At 44.4% G+C, this 19,632-nt stretch overlaps 1 protein-coding gene across 2 annotated transcripts in view; it reads left to right on the forward strand.

Moving 5' to 3' along the window:
• The first annotated feature begins 12,347 nt into the window (after window positions 1-12,347).
• The window catches only part of SSR1 (signal sequence receptor subunit 1), a 42,799-nt gene continuing 35,514 nt past the window's right edge, over window positions 12,348-19,632 (forward strand). The window contains exons 1-2 of one of the 2 annotated variants that reach the window (XM_014842681.3): window positions 12,348-12,660; window positions 15,150-15,262. In XM_014842681.3, coding sequence (XP_014698167.2) covers window positions 12,582-12,660; window positions 15,150-15,262 — 192 coding nt within the window. In that variant the 5' untranslated portion in view covers window positions 12,348-12,581. The remainder of the gene's footprint in view (window positions 12,661-15,149; window positions 15,263-19,632) is intronic. The other variant, XM_014842680.3, reaches the window with a different exon arrangement.

The raw sequence follows: 19,632 nt of genomic DNA on the forward strand, positions 1-19,632 counted from the left end.
GGAAAGATACGATGAGTGTGAGGTGACTATGAAACATTCGGGGAGGCCTTTAATAAGTAGTTAAATATATGCTGAGAAGGATCCAATGGTCAGGGCAGGGACCAAAGATAAAGGAGAAAGCAGGGATTGACGATTCAAGGTTCTAGAGGAGGAAAGAGGGACGAGGTCCCACAGCACAGCACAGGAGCAGGAACAGTCCTCCTGGGAGACTGGAAGAAAGGACATCAAGACGGGCATATTCAGGGTGACTGTGAGCTGTGGCATGGGAAGTTGGGGCTCTCAGCTGAGAGCTTGCCTCTCTTCTTGCAGTAGGAGGCTCGAGGGGAGAGGCAGAGGTTTGAAGTAGCCACAGCTTCTGCCCTCACAGCAAAGCTTTGGCTCTCACCACAGGATATTACAAGGAGGCACAATGTCCCCTCCGCCTCATGGTTTCTGTATTTTTATCCACTTTCTTCTCTTTCCCCCAGTTGCTTGTTCCATTGATTCTGACCCAGCATATCTTCTTGAGGACTCGCTCCATCAATCATTTTGACTCCCTCACACCTTTTGTTTATAGCTCTTTAGTGAATTCTTACCCTAGCCTAAAAATAAATCCTTCCTACAGCCCGCTTCTCTAAAGCGCTCCTCGTTCCTCTCTTTTCACTCCCCATTGTGCCTTCTGAAAGACTGTTATTTACAGTTCACAAACCACTTTCACATATTATCTTAATCAAGTAGGCTATGTCGACTCATAGTGTTGCTGATGTTTTCCATCTTGCTAGTCTCTCTATGCCACTCTCATTTTTAAAGGCTGTATAATATTTCATGGAGTGTATATACATACATCATCATTTATTTAGTTATAGTTTATGGACAGGGTTTCAAGTTCTTACCTGGTAGCCCAGCGTTCGTTGCCTTATGTGCTCTGGCCCCAGACTACTACTGTGCGTCAGCTCATACTGTTTCCTTTTCCCAGAGTGCCCTTCCCTGCCCTAAGTAAACTCAACTTCCTGCCCTCTCCACCTCTACCACCCAGTTCCTCATATTTAAAACGTTTGTATCCTTCAAGGCCTAATTTAAATGTTGCCCTCATCTTTATCTGAAAGTACTACCTAGTTCCTCTGTTTCACCTATGACTTGCTAATGGTACTTAGCACACCTCTCTCTAAATTATAGTGCATGGGAGATAGGACACCACAGCAGAAAGAGCACTCAACACGCAATCATAAGATTTAGGTTCAAGACCCAACTCCTCCATACTAGCCATTGTGAGAAACTGAGTTCACAGTCATACTATTTTAAGAACAATTACAGGACTGTGTTAATATTAATGTAAAAATGTAAATATTTTGTATATTAGGTCTATCTTTAAAAGATTGTAACATTTGCTTATATTAATACAACTCCTTGGTATGAGTGAGTGACATATATAATTCAAATCTAGCAGATCCAGTCTGAAATATTTACAAAGGACTTTGGGAAATAGTATGAATTCATGATTGTGAAATTAGACAAAGTTCTTCCTATATTTGGCAAGGCCAAGCGTGCATGAAGAACAATTAGAATATATTCTTTAAGAAATTCTAGTGAGCACAATATGGTGAAAATTCAACAACACACTAATACAGTTGAGAATTCATAGGGTAAATGTTTCCAAGGTCAGAGATGATGTTCCAAGGAGAGAATTTTCAAGATTTCACAGTGCAGTTACTCCACTGACACATCCCTCCAATTCAGTTGAACTCAACATGCCTAATCAGAGAGCTTCAGAAGAATGGTGCTTAGGAACAACTCAGTTCTCTCCCTCCTGTGTGTCTCCTCTACCCTCACACTACTATCATATTCACAACACTTCTGACACCAGATGTGTGTGGTTTTCCCCCATCAAGCAAATCCTCCGACACTAGCTAGGTGTCCTATCATTTAACTCAATTCTGACACTGTCTACCTGGAGATAGCATCAGATCCCACAGGCTAAGGGCTCAGTCCCACAAGGCTGCCCTCACTCCACTTCAGACGCCATCACAAGTCCAGGTTGTCACCTGTACTTCTGACCGATAGGCTACAAATCAGAAGTTTCCATGACATCCTCCTCGGGTTTGATTAATTTGCTAGAGCAGCTCACAGAATGCACGGAAACACTTAAGCTTAACGGTTTACTAAAGGATACAGATGAACAACCGATGAAGAGATACACAGGGTGAAGTCTGAGAGGGTCCTGAGCTCAGGAGCTTCTGTCCCTGTGGTGTTGGGGTGCGTCACTCTCCCGGTACTTGGATGTGTTCACTCACCTAGAAGCTCCCTGAATCCCGCACTTTTGGCACTTTTATGGTGGTTTCCTCATGTAGGAATGATTGATCATTAACTCCATTTCCAGCTCCTCTCCCGACTCTGGAGAATGGGAGGTGGGGCTGAAAACTCCAAGCTTCTAATCATGGCATGGTCTTTCTAGTGACCACCTCCCATCCAGGAGCCATCCAGGAGCCCACCCAGAGTCACCTCATTAGAACAAAAGATGCCCCTAGTGCTCTTCGCACTTGGGAATTTACAAGGGTTTCAGATGCTCTGCACCCGGAACTGGGGGCAGAGACCAATACATGTATTTTCTATTATCTCACAAATAGGTAGAAACTACAGTACCTAAATACATGAAGAATCACTACAACTAATAAATATATCTTTTTTATATACTCTTCCCTTTATTGAGGGATGATTTACATACTGTAAAATTCACCTATCATAAGTGTACAACTCAGTGATTTTTAGTAAATTTATGGTCATGCAATAATCACAATCTAATTTTGAAATATTCTATCATACCCTCCCCCCAAAATTTCCTCTAGCCTGTTTGCTGTCAATCACTGCTTCCACCCTCAATTTCTCCAGGATTCTGGTCAGTCTTGTTCCTGGAAAGCATGCAAGAGAAGGTTCAGCAGGATAAACTGATCAATTGCTGCGTTTGACCCTGGGGCATTGAGGCTACCACCTGGTTACATTTTGGTATTTCACTGTCATCTGCCATGATCCATGTAGTTTTTGTGAGGGCCAGCCGGCAAATTAAGTTGGTATTTGACAGAGACCATCACCCCTTTAAGATGTGGCACGCATCTTACCATTGCCCTGGGATGTGATAGTGCTTTTAATTTACTATCTTGACTGGGGAAGGGAGTGGTGGTGGCAGTCTCAGAAGCTTCCACTTAGCCTTTCATACTCTTAATAACTCTCATTAGGAACCAGTGTAAGTTTCTTTCAAGTATGTCCATTCCAACTGTACTTTCAGGGACCAGACACTGGTGGGGCTCACAACCTAAAGGACCCACTGTGAGCTGGGCCTGGGCTGGGCCTCCACTTATTACCTGGCTCCCATATACTCCTACTCTAAACAGGGGCCGTGTTGGCACTTTAGTTCCTGGATTTAATGCCAGTTTAGACCTTGTGTCCAACAATCCTGCAAAGGGCTGGGTGTTCCCCTTTCCCCAATGCATGGATACTCTGAGTAAATGTCCACAGGTCCCTTTGAGGAAGGATGGGGTATTCACTACTGAATGGCAGTTGTGATGGTGTTTCAGGCCTCCTCATCATAGGAACCTGGCTTCCCCTCAGTTACTGGGTTCCAGGATTGAGAACTGGCTTGCACCCAGCTGAGGGAGAGAGCATGACTTTTTATGGGGGTGACTGCCCTCAGCCTCCTGATCTTTCTTGATTTCTTTAATTGTATAAATTAAGCAATATGTTTGAGTCCCAAGTATCACATTAACCCTGCCCTGATTCTCTACAGGTTATTCCTCCTGCCCACTCCCCCTCCTCTCCCCTGACTGGGCAGCTCATGATGGTAATTGTTCCCACCTTGTTTCTGATGGTTAAGGGGTGCCACCTGGCCTCCATTCTCATCCTCATCCCCATTGCTATTAGCCCGGTTCCAAAACAGCATCTCTTACCCTCAGCCCTGGTCTACAGAGGACAGCTGATCACTGGTCTTCTCAGCAAGGCTGGAGCTCCTCAGCGCATTCCTTATTGCTTTGGTAAACGGAGTGTCCTCCAGGCCTTCCTACAGAAGTAAGCTGATGAGTTTTCCAGCATTATGCAGTATATCCATTCTAACAGGCCTAGATTTAGGGGCCAGGCAGAGAGAAGGAGGGGCCAGTGAGGTGGAAGGAAAATTAGGAGAGCATGGTCGTCATTGAGCCTCGAGAAACAAGTGTTAAACAAGCAGGTGGGGAGGGAGGGCTCAGATGACGACTTTGGGATTTAGCAAGACAGAGATGGATGTTTGAGTGCAGTGGTGAAAACAGAAGCCCAGTTGGACTAGGCAGAGAAGAAAATTGAGAGGTGAGATTCTGAAGTTTTACTGTGTCAGAGAGCAGAGAAATAAGGCTGTCCCTGAAGGGGAACAGAGGCCACGGGAGAATTTTGCTTTTTAAGGTGGACAACAGTATATTTGTATTGATGGGAGCAATGAATTGAAGAAGTAGAAATTTATTATGAAGTAGAGAGGAGAGTGCTGTTTTCAGAACCCCACATTTTTGAGCAGGAGATGGAATCCAAACCACAAATGGTGGATGGCCTTTGATGGGCCTATAGACGTTTTTATTGTAGCAGAGAGGAGGGTGGAGCGTGAGTGCACAGATGGAGGTAAGGGGTCAGGTTTGTGGTGAGTGGTCAGGTGGTTGTGATTTTTTTTCTGTTTTTTTTCCAAGGAAATGTAAGCTGGGGAGAGGTCAGGAGAGGTCTGTGAGCTGTGGAGAAAGAGGACCAGGTGGGAATGGTGCTCTGGGAGGGCGGGGAAGGAATGCAGGCCCTGCTTCTAAGTAGGAGTTGGGCTGGAGAGCCAGGATTCCTTTGAAAGTCCTCCTTATTTTCTTTCTTTTTCCCATCATGCCCCTTTTCATAAGGATCACAAAAGAACTTCTTTTCTTTCAGAGGTAAAGTATAGTACAAAAGCCCTAATTCTTTTTTTTAGCCCTTACTAGGTGAAAGAACACAAGTCTTTGCATATAATAGACATAACTTTTTCATTTTTAGATAGTGTAGATGCAAAACAACCAATAACCATTCTATAGATAAGAGAGATAAGGTGAGTTTTACTTGAGCCAGGGTGAGGATTAATTATAACCCAAGAAGGCAGTTGAAACCAGCAAACAGTTAACCACCGATGATTAAGTAGCTAGGAACTAAAGTTTTTTTCCTTTTTGCAATGACTGATTATAGCTTTTAACTGTTTGCCCACCCCTTGTTAACTGTGCTCTTTAGGCAATATGCTGTCTGACTCCTACCAGGTTCCTATAGATAACATGTCCCTGGAGCCTGGGTCACCATGGTAATCGGTGTGTGAGGGGTTTTTCACGAATTAGAACCCCTTGTTCACTTCAGGCTGGTTGAGACCACCAATCCATCAACTGGGCCTGCACAGATATCTGATAAATGACCTTTTGACATCAAGAGGCTAAAAATTCCACCCTCAGATCATGCTAATGATGAGGATCAAGGCTGCTCCTGTCCCAAGGAGAGAAGTCCAAGGTGACCTGCCCTACATACCGAGCTATATCATCCTCTGGAAGCATAGGATGTCCTGACCTGATCCAATCTGATTCTTATCTAAAGTTATAGGACCAACCAATAGCCAGATCCCACCTACACTGATACTATTTTAATGACTTTTTTATATAAGCTTTCCTTTGTCATGTAAAGAAATAACTCATATCTATGCCTTATGAATTTAGCCCTGCCCTCATCCCATTGCAGCTCTTCCTGCCCACGGGTCCTGTCCCCATGCCAGCAGCTCTTCCTGGTCCTGTCCTCATGCCTGCAGCTCTTTACTGCCCGTGGGTCCTGTCCTCATGCCTGCAGCTCTTCCTGCCCACGGGTCCTGTCCCCATGCCTGCAGCTCTTCCTGCCCACGGGTCCTGTCCCCATGCAGGCAGCTCTTCCTGCCCACAGGTCCTGTCCCCATGCCGTCAGCTCTTCACTGTCCATGGGGCCTCTCCCATGCTGGCAGCTCTTCCTGCCCATGGGTCCTGTCCCCATGCCGGCAGCTTTTCACTGCCCATGGGTCCTGTCCCCATGCTGCAGCTCTTCACTGCCCATGGGGCCTGTCTCCATTCTATTCTCTGAATAAAAGAGCACTACTGCCAGACCTTGAGAGTCCAAGAAATCTTTCGACTCCTCGACTCACTGAGCCCGCATCACCAACACCCTCATTTTGTGAACACATGTCCTATGAAGAGGCATGGAGTCTGACTACGCTTGCGCAGATCATCAATTGCCTCACCTCCAATCACCTCTCTCCACGTTTCAGACGACCTTGCACCCTACCCCATAAATATCCCTGAGTCCATATTTTTGGGGAAGCGGATTTGAGACTCATTCTCTGGCTTCCTCTCTTGGCTGCCTTGTGATTAAACCCTCTCTCTGCTGCAATCTTGTTGTCTCAGTGTTTGGCTTTCCAGGCCCAAATGAGCCTGGTTCCGTAACAGAATGTCCACAAAGGAAGAAAGCATTCTGGAGAAGCATGGTTTTCAGTAGTCTTATACCTTTTTGGAACAAAGAACATACATTAAACACACCCAGGATACATATTCATCAAAGTTTCAAAGAGGTATTCAGTTGCAAATTAGCAGGTCAATATAACCCTGATGTTGGGAAAGGGACTAATATGGGCATTACCATAGGGTGTCTGACGGGAAGTATGCATTCTTACCTTAAGAGCGTGCATTCTTTAATGGTTAAAGCAGTCATACAACGTATGTTTGATCGGCCATAAATCAGGCTTTTCAGTTCAAGCCAAATCAGTTTTGAACCAGAAGTTACCCCCTATAAATCGATATGTGAAAATCTCCTGTCAATATTTTTTCATTTCTTATTAGGTCTATAATTGAACTTAGGTTGCAAATTTGTGGAGGAAAGATGTCACTTGTAACAATACAATAAATTCAATAACTGTTTTCTGAGTTACCACTGGGCATCAGGTGCTGTTCTACAGCATTGAGTCAAAGGCCTCAAGAGCCCTGGCCTCAAGATGCTGAGAGAAAGGAGGCATAACACGGGACATACTGTGCTAGAAGGTAACAAGTGCTATGAAAAAGGGAGAAAGGAACTGAGAGGGCAGGGGAGGGGAAGCCGCAGGGTGTAGTTTTAAATTGGAGGTGAGGGTGAGCCTCGCTGACAAGGAGACAGTTGAGCAAAGGTTAAAGGACATGAGGACGGACGTTCACCGGCTACCCAGTTACCAGAGGAAATGAAACAGAACCAAAACCGGTGATTAATAAACACATTCGCTAATGATGCCAAGAGAAATCTTAAGTAATCTAAGGAAAAGAAAGCTCTGCTCTAACAAATTCTAAGGGAATAAAATGACATAAGTGGAGAATCAACTGTGAATTTGCCAGAGCTGTATGAATGAGAATAACCAGAATGTGGTATATTCTTGGAAAACACATCTTCAAAGAGAGAGGTGCAGATGTGAGAGTGAGAGAATATGGGGAGACATCTGGGAGGACCTAAATAAATTAGCAGATGGAATTGTGAATTCCCTAAGGGAAGGATTGGAACCCAGTAAGCAGGAGAGCCCTGGGTGAGCACCAAGGGAGAGCATAGATCACAATAATGCAGAATTCATGAGCACTAAGATCAGGGTGAGTATTTTACTTCCCTGATCCATAGGCTACTGCTTTTTATGCCAGTCAGACAGCCACACAGGTCTCTCTGTTTTCTGTTTGTATGTTTTTATTTTCCCTAAGTTCATCACAGCAGTCACCTCCAGAGTGGGCATGCTTTATTTGTTCCTGCTGCACCTTTAGTAGCTGGTTGTCTAAAATTCAAGCCCCAAATAAAATCCATTAGTAATCATTTAATAACATAACCGGAGTGAAAGTCCCAGTTTAATCCTAAACTGGCTTATCCTCACAGGTTCAGGCTATGTCTAAACATGTCCTGAGAACTGGAGAGACAGACCTGATGAGGATTTTTAGGCTGCTTAATTTTAAAACACGGTTTATGACGAGGATTTTTAGGCTGGTTAATTTTAAAACTGCAGATGAGAACCACGCTCCAAGGAGTGGAATTTGCTTGCCCTTTGATCAGAGACAATTGCATTTGTGAAGGAAATCTCCATGTCTCCCTCTCTGCGCCAGGAGGAAGGTGGGGATGGCCTTATCTCTGGAAACTCTTAACGGGGAAGGCAAGAACTTAAGTTGTTTACTGTCTGGCAACCTCATGTAACTGACCCCCCACCCCAAAATCCTCCTTTGTCTTTAGTTGAAGATAATATTTGAGCGGTGACTTCTACCATTTACTCAATCCGGTTTGATTCTTATCTAAAAGTTGTGGGACCGCCCAATGGCTGGACCCTACCGGCACTGGTACCATTTTAACTTTTTTTTTCTTTGTCTCGTAAAGAGATGACTCACATACCTATGCCTTAAATTTAGCCCTAACCCTCAACTCGGGGCAGCAGCAGGAGCTCTGCCTGCCCATGGGTCCTGTCCCCATGCCAGCGGGGGCAGCAGCAGCAGCTCGGCCTGCCCATGGGCTCTGTCCCCATGCCAGCGGGGGCAGCAGAAGCGGCGGCAGCAGAAGCTCTGACTGCCCATGGGTCCTGTCCCCATGCTATTCTATACTATTCTCTAAATAAAAGAGCACTACTGCCAGATCTTAAGAGTCTAAAGAAATCTTTCTTTCGACTCCTCGGCTCACCGACCCCGCATCAAGACCGACCAGAAATCTCCTTAACGTAAGGCATGAGAGTCCTCCCTGCTGGAAATCAGGCCTCTGCAGGGAAAAGAGAGTCAGTGAGACACCCTTGGTCCAGGGACAAAGAGGTGATTTTGAATACAGTGTAAGTCTGTATCTTCTACTACTATAGGTTACACTGGATTCCTGTGCTAGGAGGGAGTAGGGAGTTAAATAGAAGGATTGTCACCGACTAGTTACCCCAAGGAACTCAAGGGTGGGTTTGGATATTTTAACTGTTTTTCCAGATTGTTCTTTTTCCTTTGTTATGTTAAGGAGATGCAATCACTAAACTCCCTGAACCAGACCAAGCCTCACCAGGAGAGCTATGCCTATGACCTTTGCCTTATTTTTAATGCTAAGATCTTTCCAGGAGAAGCTCAGGCCTTATTACCATAACCTGCAGTGTGTGTGGAAGCATGTTTTCCAATTGAGCATGCACAAGCAAATACCCACTGCTCCCTTTTGAATGTTCATTCCCCATCCAAAGTAAATGTCCCTGCTTCCCTTTGTTTGGGGATGCCATTACTCTGGAAATCATACCTCGTGGTCTCCTATTTGCTGCAAATATCCTTTACTTTGTGAGACAATTACTTGTGGTGTATGATGAGGATTTTTAGGCTGCTTAATTTTTTTTTTTTTTTAAAGATTTTATTTTTTCCTTTTTCTCCCCAAAGCCCCCCGGTACATAGTTGTGTATTCTTCGTTGTGGGTTCTTCTAGTTGTGGCATGTGGGACGCTGCCTCAGCGTGGTCTGACGAGCAGTGCCATGTCCGCGCCCAGGATTCGAACCAACGAAACACTGGGCCGCCTGCAGCGGAGCGCACGAACTTAACCACTCGGCCACGGGGCCAGCCCCTAGGCTGCTTAATTTTAAATGAGGATTTTTAGGCTGGTTACTTTTAAAACTACAGATGAGAGAGGCAGGCTCCAAGGAGTAGAATTTGCTTGTCCCTTTGTTGGGAAACATTTACATTTCTAAGGGAAACCTCTACCTGTGAAGATGCCTCCCGCTCTGTGCCAGGAAGAAGGGGGATGGCCTTATCTCTAGAAACTCTTAATCAATGCCAGAGGCAAGAACTTAAGTTGGTTACTGTCTGGCAACCTCATGTAAGTGACCCCCCCCACCAAATCCTCCTTTGTCTTTAGCTGAGGATGAAATTCAAGCGGTGACTTCTGCCATTTACTCAATCCTGTTTGATTCTTATCTAAAAGTTGTGGGACCGCCATATGGCCGGACCCTACAGGCACTGATACCATTTTAACTTTTTTTACATATTCTTTGTCTTGTAAAGAGATAACTCACATACCGATGCCTTAAATTTAGCTTTACTCACCACCCAACTTTGCAGCAGCAGAAGCAGCAGCAGCTCCCCATGCCAGCAGCAACTCTGACTGCCCGTGGGTCCTGTCCCCACGCAGCAGCTCTGCCCGCCCATGGGTCCTGTCCCCATGCTATTCTATTCTCTAAATAAAAGAGCACTCCTGCCAGATCTTGAGAGTCTAAGAAATCTTTCTTTCGACTCCTCGGCTCACCGACCCTGCATCAGTGTAGAGTCTGATTTAAATCACCAGGAGGGACCCCATTTCAGTTTTGGTAACAGGATGCGTTTGTCAAAAAACCTGTCAGACATCAGGAACTCAGAGCAGGTCTGAACTGAAACTCGTGGAACAGAAAGTGCCTCAAAGTTGGGGAGAGAGATTCTTCCCATGCCAGTAGAGTACTCAGCAGGGTTCAGCCACATCAAAGTGGGGTCCCCAGTCCTGTTGGCTTTGGTACAGAGTGGAAGCTTTGGTACCTGTGCACAAGAGTGGAGGCAGCAGCAAAGTGGGAGGATGCCTTCTCACAGAGCCCCTCCACCTCTGGCGGGTGCCTTAGTAGCAGCAGCAGCAGCAGCAGCAGGAGCAGCGGCGCTAGTGGCCTGGCGAAGTGGAGCAGAGCTGAGCTGGTTCAGCCCAGTGCTGTCAGGTTGTGACTTGAGCAGGCAGAATTAGACAGTGGCGGTAGCAGCCACAAGCTGCCTTAACAGGGGCCCTAAGGCACGAGGTCTTTAGCAGAGCCAGTGCTGGAACAGATCAGCAGATGTCCTAGGCCAGTGGGGCATGGAGGCTGGAATCAGACTGCCAAGTCAAAATTTTGCCTCTGCCATTGACTAGCTTTTAAGCCTTGAGTAAATTACCTTTCTGCATCTCACTTTTCTTAGCAATACCCAGTGTGGGGACCTGAAATTGGCCACCCCAAGATATGTCTCTTTGGCATAAGGATTATTTGAGGCTGATTGCTTTTGATAAACTGGGACAGGGAAGGAGGATCTGAGGAATGGAACTTGCCCTTTGTTAGGACACGTTTACATTTGTAAGGTAAATCTCTATCTGTGAAAGTTGCCTCCCTCTCTGTACCAGGAAGAAGAAAGGAGATGACCTTCTCTCCAAAAACTCTTAATCAATACCAAAGGCAAAGAATTAAATCTGCATTTTATTGTGCTTCTCTGGTAACCTCCTGTAACAGACTTCCCTCGCCCTGTCAACTTTGGCATTTCTTTAAGGATTCAGCATCTTTCCTTAGGCTGGGAACTGATTGCTGCACTCACCTGTGACTGCCCAGCTCCAGACAATCGACTTGCCTCCGGCTACGCCCTCTGAGACAGCAGACCACTACCTGCTGTGTCCATTAAGCACTGTGCTGACAGGGCAATCTTGTGACTATTGTGGGATGGACATTTCAATCACATGTAAAACACCCTGTTTGGGGGTATATAACCACTTTGTGCACCCCACTTCTTGGGTGCCCTTTCTTCCTTCGGGAAGAAAGGCCCTGGGCCATGGTTCCTCATAAAGCTTTGTTTAATTTTCTCTTGCTATTCTGTCTCATGTGAATTTAATTCATTCTCCGGCCAGACGAACCCACATCTGGGGAGAGGAAATGTCTTCCTCCCCTATACCAGCTCATTGGGAGTTTTAGAGATTAAATGAGATTACACATGAAACACAGTTCTAAGGGACAATCATTAGCAATAATAAACACATGAGAGTTAGTTTATTTATCTGATCATCCATACGACATGGATTGGATTGGTCCAGTCCAATGGTTCCTGGTATTCAGATTGTTTAATTGCATGAAATACCAGATTTTTGGCAGCAACCCAAAGCCAAACTAGATCAGAAGGAAACTGAAGGAAACTGTACAGCCACTGCTGCCCGCACTATGTACTTGCCAAATGCTCACTATAAGACAGGCACTGTACTAGGTGATTTGTAACTCTGGAACCTCAGGTAAGAATTTAAGAACTGCTGCTATTTAACTTTGGGTGAGGGTGTGGGCAGATAGGGGACAAAGGTTTTACACTGTGTAGTTTTTATGCTTTTTGGGTTTTTTGAACAATTATCTATGCCAGAACATTTTTGCTTTTCAATGCCACCTAGTTCATGGTCCTTATATCACTATTATTAAAAATTATATAAAGACTTCTAAAAAAAAAAAACCACTCTACTGCGCCAGGAACCAGGCGGATCGTCATTCATATAAAGTAACCACAAACGACGCTAATTAACTGGGAGACACGGTCACGGCGGGGCACGCAACAAACGGCAGGTCGCCAGCCCGCGGCTACCGCGGGATGAGAACTCTCGCGAGAATGTCAGAGGCCCGGGCAACCAGTCACGTGACTCCCGGACTGCCGGCGCCCCTCCAGCGCTCCGAGCGAAGCAGCCACGTTGGCGGCGTTCCTCAGCCAGGGAGGGGGCGTAGCGAAAAGCCGTGCGTGGTACGTGCCCCGCCCCTCCGCGCCCGAAGCCCGGATGAAGAGTAACGCCATTACCGCCCGAACCGCCGAGAGGGCTAGCGGACGGGGACTGGACACCGGGCCGGCCGCGCCATGAGACTCTTCCCCCGGCTGCTTCTGCTTGTCCTGCTCGTGTTCCCTGCCACCCTCTTGCTCCGGGGCGGCTCTGGAGGTGAGGCGAGGGGAGTGGGCCGCGGGGCTTGGCCGGGAAGGGACACCAACGACGGCAAGTTTGGGGCTGGAGGCGGCGGCGACTCCCGCGCCGGGCGTCCCCCTTGCCGGCCGCCCTCCTCCCCGACCCCGGCTCGGGTAGGGGCCTCAGCGCGCGCGGCCGCAACCCCGCTGGAGCCTCGGCCTCTGCCGCGCGGAGCGCGGGGTACTGCCGGCGGTCTTGCGCCTCGAGCCGGGCCTTGCGCCTGCAGCAGTGGCCGGAGCTGGCGGATCGTCGGGTCGGGGAAGGAGGCGAGGGGCGGTGGGCCCGGCCGCCCAGGGCTGCAGCGGCGCCTTGGCTTGCTGTCGGCCGCCGCCAGCGCCGCTCCGCCCCTCCCCGCTCAGGGCTGACGTGTCCTTAGCGCCCGTGCTAGGAGACCTCCATTCATTTGCTGGAACCCTTGTTTTCTACACACCTGAAGTCTTAGAGCGTCTTTCTTTTGGCCATCTTCCCGTTTATCAGCACCTGATCCCTGTGTGTCACCAGGAGTCCTGACTTCAGAAAAGCTCCCGATCCTCGCCCCCACTGCCCACGCCTGTGCTCTGAGGCGGACTAAAGAATCCCTGTGGGATGTCTGTTACTTGTGCCCTCCTTTTCTCGCCTCTCTTTTTCTGTAACCTTTTTATGTTTTGTGGAAGTGCCATGTCCTGAAAAAATAGTCTACTTCGAGTTCTAAGTTTATTTCTTCCAACGGTTGACCTGGTGTGGCAATAACTTGGATAGCAGATCGTTGAAAATGTAGAAACTTGGCTTCTTGCCCTGGTTCTATCATGAACTTCGATCGTTTAGTTTGGCTGTAAAATTTAGCCTGACTAAACGATCGCTAGAATTTCATTCTCTAAGTTTGAGCAAGCTGTGTGGCAAAATGAGTGATGGTGACAGGTATCCACGAATTGTTTTGCAAAGAAGTGAAGTGATTGGCTTCTGTTTAGTGGATAGAAAACCAAGTGAGAATTAACCAAAACTGTGAATGAATTCATTTGCATATTTAAAGAGGAGTGCTTGCTGGTTTGTTCTCATTTGGGTTTTTTAAAGAAAATTTGTTCTACTTGTGTAGAATCTAAACTGTATTTTTTCAGGTTTTATAAATTTTCTTTTTAAAAGAAACATCAGTGTTTAAACTGGATTTCTTTAAACATTTTTGTGAGGAATGGTCTTTCTTTCAAAAGATGTGTTTTCTCTTAATTTTTCCCGTCGAAAATTGTTAGATTTTATAGGCATAAAATTGTTGCTGGTTAACATTAAAATAAATTGTTTAATATCCACTGAAAAAGGGGATGAAAAGACATTTTATATATTGAGAAGTCTTGAAATTTAACTAAATACAACTTTAAGTTATGTCAGACAAAGATATTTTTCTTACTGGTTTTTTGAAAATTTGTAAAGTTAGGAATGATTTATAAATTATGAGTGCACTGTTGTAGTCTTTGTTCAGCAAGCAGTAAAAGCTGTTTTTAGTTCGTAATGGGTGATCCAGTGTTCTTTAATATTTTGCGTGAATTTTAACAGCCAGTAAGGACAGACAGGAAGAGACTTAAAATGCATGGTCCCTAATATATACTGTTTTTCTTGGATATTGCAGCATATGTACATGCTTCCTTTCCCACGTTTTTTCCTTTACTGAGCTGCCACATCAGCATTCTTTCTGAGAAATGTTGAGAGTTGCTAGAACTTTGAAATTTCTTTGCAGGATCTGAAGTAGATTTAATGTGACTTATTTAGAGCTTTTACCTACAAAATTATGATTTTTAATTTCTTGGCATTACAGTTATGCTTAACTTTTATTTTGATATTAAGTGTAGGGGAAATAGAAAAGTATCGTAAAACATGTTTGAAGCCATATGCAGAAATAAATGCTGTCTTTCTCTGCTATAAACCCTGAAGTTACCACTGTAGTTTTTACTAAACAGGATGTGTTTTATGCAAGCTAATTTTTGCCCTGGATACCATCGGATATTTGTTCCTTGGAATTACATGCTTTCAAGTTCTAAGAGTGAGCCATAGTCAACTGTAGTAATAGTGTTTCTTGCCGAGATAGTGAGATTGCTGTTTTCCTTTAGAGCTGAGTTTTTTGTTTGTTTTATAAAATGGTTAATGACAGGGATTAAATTTTGGAGTTTCTTTTAAACTTATTTTCCTTAATTTGCTTAAGACAATTGTTTGAAGTTCTTTATCTGGGCTTCAAGGCATCTTTGGTTTCACCAGTTCATTTTTCCAACTGTTAGGTGCTTTTTAAAATTAAACAGCATTTCCCATTAAAAGGAACATGCAGTTGTTAAGACTACTAATAAGATAATATGCATATTTTTAGATGCATTGTAATTTGGCCTCATTCGGGTGCACTGGGAGATTGAATTACTCCAAGGGGAAAATTTTCTTGCCTATGCCTGAGATTAAAGAACATCAATATTCCAGGGTAGTTAATTACTTGTCTTGTATTTTATTGTTAGGTTCGATAGCAGTGGCTCAAGATCTTACAGAAGATGAAGAAACAGTGGAAGATTCAATAATTGAAGATGAGGATGATGAAGCAGAGGTGGAAGAAGATGAACCCACAGATTTGGTTAGTGTTACATATGATTTAAGATATGTATATAATGTATCTAGAATTTATTCTTTTTATAGAAAAATTTGTTGTTAAAATTCTTGCTTCTAGAGGTTTGTTACTGTGATCAGAGTGGATTGAAGTTGGGAGAGTAGGGGCCAGTCATTGACGATGGATCATAAGTATTTTCTGGAACAGGGAGGGAGACATGAAACAATTCAAGATCATATGGTCAGAGCCTGAGTGTAACACTATAGTGGGAATAGCACTGGACCATTTGTTCGTGGATTTGGGATACATACTACTCAGCTTTCTGACCTTGGGTAACTTATCTCTTTGGGTCTCAGTTTCCTCTTTCTTCTTTCCTTCATTCAATAAGCAAGTATTTATTGAGTCCCTTCATGTGCCAGTCACTGTTCTGAGGGCAGGGGTCAACAAGCCAGATATTTTCTCTGCTGTCATGGAGCTTATGTTCATGGGGGAGTATATATGTGTTTCGGTGGTAGGGGTTGAAAAGCAGACAAACAATGTATAAAATGTGTTCTGTGAAGAGTAAGGCGCTTAGACAAGATCTCTTAGGAGTCATCCAGCTCTGAAACTTTTATTATATAATTATAGTATGACAGTAAGAATATTGGGCTAGAATAAGGATTATTGTAGCATGCTTCCAGCTAATTTCATTTCCTCTCTTGGACTACTGTAATCTACACAGATTTTTTTCTTTCTCTTTTCATTATACCACACTTGAACCTGGAAGTGAGTCTAGATTTTTGTGATTCTAGATTTTGTCATTTTTTTCAAGATTGAACCAAAAGGAAAAGTCCCATTTCTTTTAAGTCAATATCAAAATAATTAGTGTCATATATAGATTTCTGCTCTTCTTTTGACTTATCCTCGTTTTTATGGAGTATGCCTTCCAACTAAGCTCATCTGCTTGCTATTTTGTTGATGTTTAAGTTCCCATTTTTATGCATCTGTACATACTGTTTCGCTTGTGTAGAATACCGCTACTCATTTTTGTGCTTTCCTAATTTCCCCTCCTTCAGGAAAACTTTACTGATTACCCATGTATCAAGCCTTTCACATGTATGTTTACCCATACTTTTAGGGTTTATATTAGGGCTCTGCATCTTCAGCCTAGTTCACTAGATGCACAGCTTTAACTAGATCAATATATTCCTCCATCAGTGCTGGTAATAAAGATTTGACTGTTTTAAAAGTGCCACTTGTGGTAAGATAACTTAGAGTGAACATTGGAAGGGAGTTGATCCAGGAATTGAGGATTAAAGGTGATATTTAGGGCTCTGAAATTTGGGTGTGTACAGAAATTTAGTAATAGATTATATTGTTATAATTACTTTTCTGACATTACATGGGCTCTCTAGTGCTGGAATGTACTTACTGTGGAGGGAGTAGAGAAGGGAACTGTTAGATCATTGTTACCCAGTTGGCCCTCCAGTGTCTGTGAGTTCCACATCTGCATGTACAGAGGGCGGACTGGGACCGGTGCATCCTTGGATTTCGAAATCTGTGAGGGGTGCTGGAACCAATCCCCTGCAGATGCCAAGGGAAGACTGTACTTACAGTTTGGCTAGAACTTTTGTTTTGTCTTTCTTTTTTTTAAACATTGGCACCTGAGCTAACATCTGTTGCCAATGCTCTTTCTTTTTTCTTCTCCACAAAGCGCCCCCCCTTCCACCCGCCGTACATGGTTGTATACTCTAGCTCGAGGTCCTTCTGGTTGTGCCACGTGGGACGCTGCCTCAGCATGGGCTAACCAGTGGTGCCATGTCCGTGCCTAGGATCTGAACTGGCAAAACCCTGGGCCACTGAAGTGGAGCACGTGAACCTAACCACTTGGCCACAGATCCGGGCCCTAGAACTTTTCTATACCTTAATCATCTCCCTGCCTTGACAACCATTAGAGTTAAAAGAGCAACTCTAATTGTTCACTCCTCACCCTGGCCGATTAGTACAGAAGTGTTAGTACCCCTTGCTATGTTGCTTTTCTCAAATCAGAAAATGGTTAGGGCAAATTGAAGCAGAAAGGCAGGGAAAGTGTTTTCTTCCTTTGAACTAGACCATCCCAGCAGTGGTACGCTTGCATGGGACCGTGTAGGCTGTCCAAGAAAGGTAGGCCCTTAGATCCAGAGCTCTACAAAAGTTATTTCCAGAACTGAGCGCCCTAGAATTTCTCCGGTTATTATTTCCGAAGATTTATATTATCAGCTTGTACACAGTTGCCTCAGGTATCAAAGAATTGGGGGATTCGTAAGGGTCCTCTGCCACTCAGCCTGTGTCTGTAGTCACGGGAGGGAAAGGAGATTTTTCCTAAGGCCTGAGACTCCAACGGCTGGTTTAGATGCAGGTTATTGGTTTAAAATTTTTCAGTGCAAACCTTTTTTTTTAAGTCTCCTTGAGCTTTCCTACTCTCTTGAATATCCTCTGTCTCTAAAAGCTGTGGCTTGCACTGTAGCTTGCCAGCATTCTCTGAAAGTATTTTTCTTAAAATCAGTGATAGCAATTTTTGTTTTTTGTTTTTTTGAGGATGATTAGCCCTGAGCTAACTGCTGCCAATCCTCCTCTTTTTGCTGAGGAAGGCTGATCCTGAGCTAACATCCATGCCCATCTTCCTCTACTTTATATGTGGGACACCCACCACAGCATGGCTTGCCAAGCGGTGCCATGTCCGCACCCGGGATCTGAACCAGCGAACCCCAGGCTGCTGAGAAGCGGAACGTGTGAACTTAACCGCTGCGCCACCGGGCCAGACCCACAATTTTTGTTTTTATTAAAACGAGCTATAGTAGTAATAACACTAGCTAACTTAATATTAGTAGTATTATTTAAAGTGGGTAGTATATTCAGATGGCTCTGAATTTAAAAGGTACGAGTTATATAGTAAAAAGTTGCTCTTGCCTGCGTGTCCTCCAGCAGCTGAAGTCACCTTCTCAGTGCTACAATTTCCTTACTCTCCTGGAGACAGGCTATAATAGCTGAAATATTGTGGAGCATTATCAGTTTGTAGGTCCTAAGAATTGTACATCTTATGATATGCTAATTAGCTATAAGATAAATGAGTTGTTTGCTTTTGCTTACCTATACTCTCCAGTTCTTCACAGCTAGCATATCACCACCTTCAAACTCCAAAGTCAGTCCTCTTCAGTCTTAGCAACAACATTGCCTTCAGTGTCAGTGAAGGTCATCAAGATTAGAATTTCTGCTTTCTGATTCTAAATATATTATTTACCCATCCTTTCTACATTTTCTCCTATTTATTCACGAGTTGTCTTACTGTCTTCTAAGGCCAGTCCTACTCCCTCTGTCCTGGTCTCTATCTTGTCCTGTGGGATCTGTTAAATTATTCTCTTTCCTTCTGTTATCTTCGAGCATTGATCCTGCTCAGCGACTTATTAAGCTACACATGTGCTCATTTACTCTGCTTTGTAGTCCTTCACCTTAAATTGCTGCACATTTCTTTTCTCTACCGGCATGCTTCTCTAACGTGCTCTAGTCCCATGTATCTAATAAAACTGTTGTTGCTAAGTCACCAGTGACCTAATTGCCAAATTCCTGGCCTGTTTTCCATTTTTATACTGTTGGAGCTCTCTTTAGCATTTGCTGATTACTCCTTCCTTGAGTTCCTTTGTGCTGGCTTCTGTTGCTCACCTCTCAGTTTTCCCTGCCCAGCTGCTGCTGCTTGGTCTCTCTCTTACTTTGTCTCGAAGACCTCTGCTCACTCCCTTAATGTTGGTGAAACCTCTGGTTTCAGCCACACCAGCTTATATTGATGACTTTCAGATCTTGTTTCTAGCCACCTACCTTACTGAGCTCCATACCTGTATTTTCAGCTCTTTGCAGGATAGTACCATCTGTATGCTCCATAAGTACCTCAAATTTTATATGTCCAAAATGGAATTCCGCATTTACCATCCGTCTTGTCATCTGGTTCTTGTTTTGATATGGCTCCAGTGATTCAAGCTTTTGCCTTGTTATTTCCATTTCTTTTTACTCCACAACCCCATTAGTCAAATCTTAGGGATGATTTCTTTTAACTGTTTCTCAAGTATACCCTTTCCTCTTCATTGCTACAGCTTATGGGCCTGTCTTCCTGTCTCTGGTCTCTTCCCAAAAGTAGAAATTCACTGACTCTTACTAAATGAATAGTATCATTAAGGATACTTAAAATATAACATAATACAATTGCACAGGCGTCAAACAAATGTTTGAGTAAGCCTATGAGCTGAGTGTGGAGGATTTTTTTTTTTTTTCCATTTTCTACTCAAAGCCCCCCAGTACATAGTTGTGTATTTTTAGTTGTGGGTCCTTCTAGTTGTGGCATGTGGGATGCCACTTCAGCATGGCTTGATGAGCAGTGCCATGTCCGT

The sequence above is a fragment of the Equus asinus genome, chromosome 8 (assembly GCF_041296235.1).
Source record: "Equus asinus isolate D_3611 breed Donkey chromosome 8, EquAss-T2T_v2, whole genome shotgun sequence".
Classification (NCBI taxonomy): Eukaryota; Metazoa; Chordata; class Mammalia; order Perissodactyla; family Equidae; genus Equus; species Equus asinus.